The sequence below is a fragment of the Emiliania huxleyi genome, assembly GCF_000372725.1.
Source record: "Emiliania huxleyi CCMP1516 chromosome Unknown EMIHUscaffold_139, whole genome shotgun sequence".
Taxonomy (NCBI): Eukaryota; Haptophyta; order Isochrysidales; family Noelaerhabdaceae; genus Emiliania; species Emiliania huxleyi.
The window spans coordinates 188,852-193,729 of record NW_005201202.1 but is presented as its reverse complement, the minus strand read 5'-3'; the positions used below and the strand labels follow the sequence as shown (position 1 = coordinate 193,729).

Genomic DNA, 4,878 nt, shown 5'->3' with positions numbered 1-4,878 from the left:
ACTTCTCTCTCTCAGTGTACGTACTTTTAGCTTACTGGGAGAAAACGTACGTACTTTTAGCTCAGTGGGAGAAAAAGGGGAGAAGAGGAATGGGGGAAAAGAGAAAGGGTCCGGTTTAAGAGAGGGGGTTGTGTTCTCTATCTAGGCCCCTAAGGGCCCTCGCGCGGCGTGAGAGCTCGGAAGCGAGCTTTGCACGGCGATCGAGGATGGCGCGGTTCACCCCCTTCACCGAAGCGATGGAGATGCGTTCCGCGTGGTGTGACACAAATGAATGAGAGGCGGGAGTGGGGAGGGTACGCGGTGCGGTCAACGCCCGAGCGTTGAGCCTTGCGCGCAAGGCGGTTGATCTTTGCAACTGCTGGCGTGATAAGCCACCGCCGAATGTCTCGTGAAGAAGCAGGTTGAACTTGTTTCGTTTGCCGAAGATCCCGTCATGGTAGTGGCCACGCTGTGACTTGACGTAGCCTTGGGCGGTGGTGTGGTCGAACGCCCGTTGACCACGGAACCCGCGTTGCTTGCAGCCCATGTTGCAAGGCGGGCGCGCTCTTCGGTGTTGCCGCGAACTTGTCTCTCTCACTCTCTCAGTGCATGTAGCTCTTACGTACATTCCCGTTAGGAGGACTGCTGACAGGGTTATGAGGAGCGACCCGATTCTTACTCGAACATATGTTTGTACGAACCCGAAGTTTTTGCAGTTTGTTTGGCATCACGCGAGACAGACTCTCTCCCTGGCGCCTCCCGCTCCCCCGCACATAAATGCGTACGGACGGAGCGCTGGCACGGCACGGTCGGAGCGTCGGACACATAACCACCACGGCAGCCTCGGGGGAGCCACACCTAAAGGCTAGAGCGACTCCTAGAAGAGATGGGAGTCGAGAGTTCGAGCGAGAGCGGTATACGTGTAGCGACGCCGAGACGCGAGAGCGCGCGGCGATCTCGCGAGGGCCCCGGGTAATACCCGAAAATACCTGGAAACCCCCGGGTATTTTCGGGTATTACCCGGGTTTTCTGGCATTTTCTGCTTGCTGACCACTGAACAAGAGTAACAACAGTAACAAACAGTAACAGCTTGGGCTGGGGAGAACACTTGAACAACGTTGAGGATTTCAGCTAACAATAGTGTGCAACTGTTACGGGGTGCGGACCCTGAGTTGAACAGGGGTTGTGCGCCAAGCCCTCCTGCTCGGCTCCAGCGAGTAGACAAGTGTTACCATCAACAGAGGAGAAGGATATGACCTCAGGGCTGATGTGACCAAGCGCTGGTAGCGTGGTTTTACCTCACACCCATGGTCTCACAGTGTGCCGGCAGTCGCCGAGCAGTGTCGCTCACACAAGCCGCAGCACGAGTGACTGAGGGCCAGTGAGGGCGAGCCCATCGCTGTCACAGCTGTGGCAGCCGCACAGTAGGCTGTGCCAACTGTGCAGAGCGTATGAGCAGCAGAGGAGCTGCTCTCCAGGCTTCAGGCGCAAAGAGCTGCATGCCACCGAAAGCGCTGTCGAGGTTCGCCGAGCGCGGCGAAATCGGGGGACGCCGTCACCGACGAGCGCGTTGGAGTATTCACTCCGGACAAAGACGGCCACACGCACACGAGCTGCGGTCGTGTGGCCGTCATAGCGGCGAGGCGCGGGACCGTCTGTGGCGAAGTGGGTCGCGTCCCCCGATTTCCTCAACTCAGGGTCCGCTCCCTCTAGGCCCAAAAAGTTAACGTGTTTGACACAGCTTTTCGAGGGGCCGAGAAGCCCGCGAAAACGAGACACAACCCGAAAAGAGATTTCGCGCCCCCAACCCGCGTCGCTCTGCCTCTGTGGCTGCCGCCCGTAGCGCGTAGGCGCTATCACATGGTACACCGATAACGTACTCGCCTCTCTCCCTCGCCTCCGTACTCGGGGAGATCAGCGTGACCGTGAGCGTGGAGAGCCGCGCGTCGTCCTATCAAACCTCATCTCGCGGGCCCTACGCCGCGCCGCCCGAGGCGTCGTCGACGCTGCTCTCTCCGCCCAGCCTCTGTCAAACCTCATCTTTGAGGTTTGGCCATACCCTACCCGCCCCGAATCGCATGCCTGTACACCGGCCGGCGCCCCGCCAGGAGCGCCAGCGAGAAGAAGAGAAGAGGGAGCCGCGCGCGCGCCGTCCGCTGCGGCCCCTCGGGAGCGGCTCCCGGGGCAGCCCGGGAGCGGGCGCCTTGGCGCAGTCGGCCTCTACAGGCGCGGGTCGAGGGGCGCGGGCGCGGTGTCCGGCGTCGACTCGTGGGCGCAGTCCGGAAAGACCTTCTTGATGGTGATGCCCTTTGCCAGCGCCTCGAGCGCGTCGCCAGCCTTGGGGCGGACGTCGCGGTCGAAGATCGCGAGTGGGATCGCCAGCGTGGCGACGGCGTTCGGCACGTCGACGATGCCGGAGATGCGCCCCTCGCACGGGCAGCAGGAGAGGAGGAGGTAGATCTGCTCCTCGGTGTAGCCAAAGTTGGCGAGGTACTTGATGCAGTTGAGGACGGCGCGCTTGTACGCGAGCGTCGCGTCGAGGAAGTGCTGCACGCCTGAGTACTCGTAATTCGTTGGCCGTGAGAGAGGCACCAGCTGGAGGCGGCGGCGGAGAGCCGCGCGCCGTTCTCGTCGACCGAGACGCCCTCGAAGACGAGGTACTCCGAGTAGCGGGGCTCCATGGGGCCGATCTCAAAGATCGGGTTGACGCTGAGCGGCGACGGGCCGACGACGGGCAGCAGCTTCATCCCGCCCTTGATGACGGTGAGCTTGAGGTCAAGGAAGCCTGTTCACAGCTGGCGGCGTGAAGAGACGCCGTGCACAGACGTGGCTGTGCAGTCAGCTCGAGGTCGACGGCGCCGCTCATCTCGATGGCGCCGCAGAAGGACACCTCGCCGTCGCCCTGCGAGAAGTGCATGTCTCCCATCGAGAGGTTAGCGCCGGGCACAAACACGGGGAGGTAGAGGGAGCACCCGCGCGACAGGTTCTTGATGTCGCAGTTGCCGCCGTTCTCGCGGCCCGGCACGGTGCGCGCAGCCTCGCCCGCGATCCTCTCCCAACCCGCCTCCTTGGGGCCGTGCTTGAAGTGGCCGACCTTGCCCAGCATCGCGCCCGTCGGGTTCGGCCAGGTGGCGAGCGGGCGCGTGTGCATGTGCGCGCACCTACTCACAGCTGCGGCCGTGAGGAGAGCCCACGGTGCGAGCGCGAGAGCGGGCGCGCGCGCGCGCACGTCGTGGTCATCTTCGGCGTATCGACCGTCGACTGGAGCGCGGACTCCCGCGAGTTCCACATGTCGAGCAGCTCTTGCGACGGCGCGGTCCCGATCAGGCCCGGGTGGATGAGGCCCGCGAATCTGACGCCGGGGATGTGGCGCGACTGGGCGTAGACGCCCTCGAAGTCCCAGCAAGCCTTGGTCGCCTCCGGGTAGTGGTCCGTGAGGAAGCCTCCGCCGTTGTCCTTGTGGAAGGTGCCGGTGAAGCCCCACTCGTCGCCCGCCAGCGGGCCCACGTCCAGGATCTCGACCTGCGGCAGTCGAGTGCAATCAGCGCGCGGGGCGTGTGCACCGAGAAAGGGAGGCGTGGTGGCGTGCGACCTTGAGGAGGTCGCCCGGCTGGGCGGTGGGCACGCTGATCGGCCCGCTCAGGTAGTGCACCTGCGGCGATGATTCGCGCTTCAGGCAGCCATGGCTGGGGGGGCGCAGAGAGGGGATCGGCGCCACAAACTCGCGCCTGCGTCAGGTCGACGTGCTTGACGTCGTCGGCGGAGTCGTCATTTTTGATTTGGCCGCCGGTCCAGTCTGTCAAATCGGGGAGAGCAACGGGCAGTCGGGGCGAGGCTCAGGAAACACAGCGCGGTGCACCCCGTCTCTCGTCACCGATTGTTTCGACGCGGAAGACGTCGCCCTCCGCGACCGTGGCGGTTGGCGGGATGTCCGGGTGCCAGCGGTTGTGCACGGGAGGGTCCTGCTCCCACGGGAGCTTCTTCGGGTCCACGGAGAGGAGCGTCTTGGGCATCTCAAAGCGGGTTGAGCGATGGCTTTGTGCGACACACAACTGGGGGGGTACATCGGAGGCCATCGTGCGTGCGTCTTTTTTCTACTTGGTCCACCAAGAATTGGCTAGGGCTGCAGAAGCAGCGTATCTCAGACATTCTCACACGGCCATCGCAGAGCAGATTGTGAATGAGCTTGCCTGCGGCGAGGGCGGTCGAGTGCAATAAGGCCTGTGCCTGTGTGTGTGTGCTGTGTGCTGTGTGTGTGAGGCACTTTCAAGCCGGGCGTGATCTCGACCCACGCGCCGGAGCGCGTGTGGTGCTTGAGCAGCCGGGCGGTAGCCGCAGCTACCTCTCGAACGGTAGCTCGTCGAGCCACACTCGCCGAAGGGGTGCCCTCGTCCTGTCGTCCTCCACCGCAGCCTTGAACTGCTCGCCTAAGCCGGACGCGCGGCAGGCCCGGAAAGCCTCATTCTGGATATCTCCATATGGCCGTGTCCCTGTCCGAGTCGTACTAGCATCATCTTTCTGGGCTCGCGATTCCAGCCGCCCACGTCCCAACGCAAGTCTCGGAGCCCGGCGGCGGCGTAAAGAATTCGCGACCCGGCCACCTGCGGCCGGGCGATTAGCTGGACGCAGGACCGCAGGACGGGGTGGAGGTCCACGCTTCATAAGGTGCAGGTGTACACCTTGTACCGACACAGTGGTAGGCGCGCAGCGCCCACACCTGCTACCTAGGTGTGTGAGTGAGTGCTACCTTAGCGCACCTTATACCGAGGTACCCTCCACATGTCCACACCGGCACCTGGGGTACTCTCGAGACGTTCACACCGGCGGTGCGCGCGAATAACGGCCCGTCGCGCGAAACACAACAACCTCTCATGGCGCGCCCAAGAAGCCCTCCTCCAC

General features: G+C 63.4%; 1 protein-coding gene across 1 annotated transcript; it reads right to left on the bottom strand.

Moving 5' to 3' along the window:
* Positions 1-1,707: 1,707 nt before the first annotated feature.
* On the bottom strand, positions 1,708-4,024 carry AMI1 (Formamidase). Its single transcript, XM_005788031.1, has 7 exons — positions 3,854-4,024; positions 3,708-3,775; positions 3,572-3,631; positions 3,209-3,501; positions 2,839-3,140; positions 2,603-2,764; positions 1,708-2,534 (listed from the first exon to the last, which is right to left on the bottom strand). The coding sequence occupies exons 1-7, from the start codon at positions 3,990-3,992 to the stop codon at positions 2,200-2,202; spliced, it is 1,359 nt and encodes a 452-aa protein (XP_005788088.1). The 5' UTR covers positions 3,993-4,024; the 3' UTR covers positions 1,708-2,199.
* Between the last annotated feature and the right edge of the window lie 854 nt (positions 4,025-4,878).

What these genes read in the sequence shown, in the direction of transcription:
- AMI1 (XM_005788031.1), bottom strand. Translation starts at nt 3,992, where the DNA reads ATGCCCAAGACGCTCCTCTCCGTGGACCCGAAGAAGCTCCCGTGGGAG. An exon ending in AGCCGGGCGACCTCCTCAAG is followed by an intron (nt 3,502 to 3,571) that starts GTCGCACGCCAC and finishes CGACTGCCGCAG; the next exon opens with GTCGAGATCCTGGACGTGGG. An exon ending in CGGCGCCATCGAGATGAGCG is followed by an intron (nt 2,765 to 2,838) that starts GCGCCGTCGACC and finishes AGCTGTGAACAG; the next exon opens with GCTTCCTTGACCTCAAGCTC.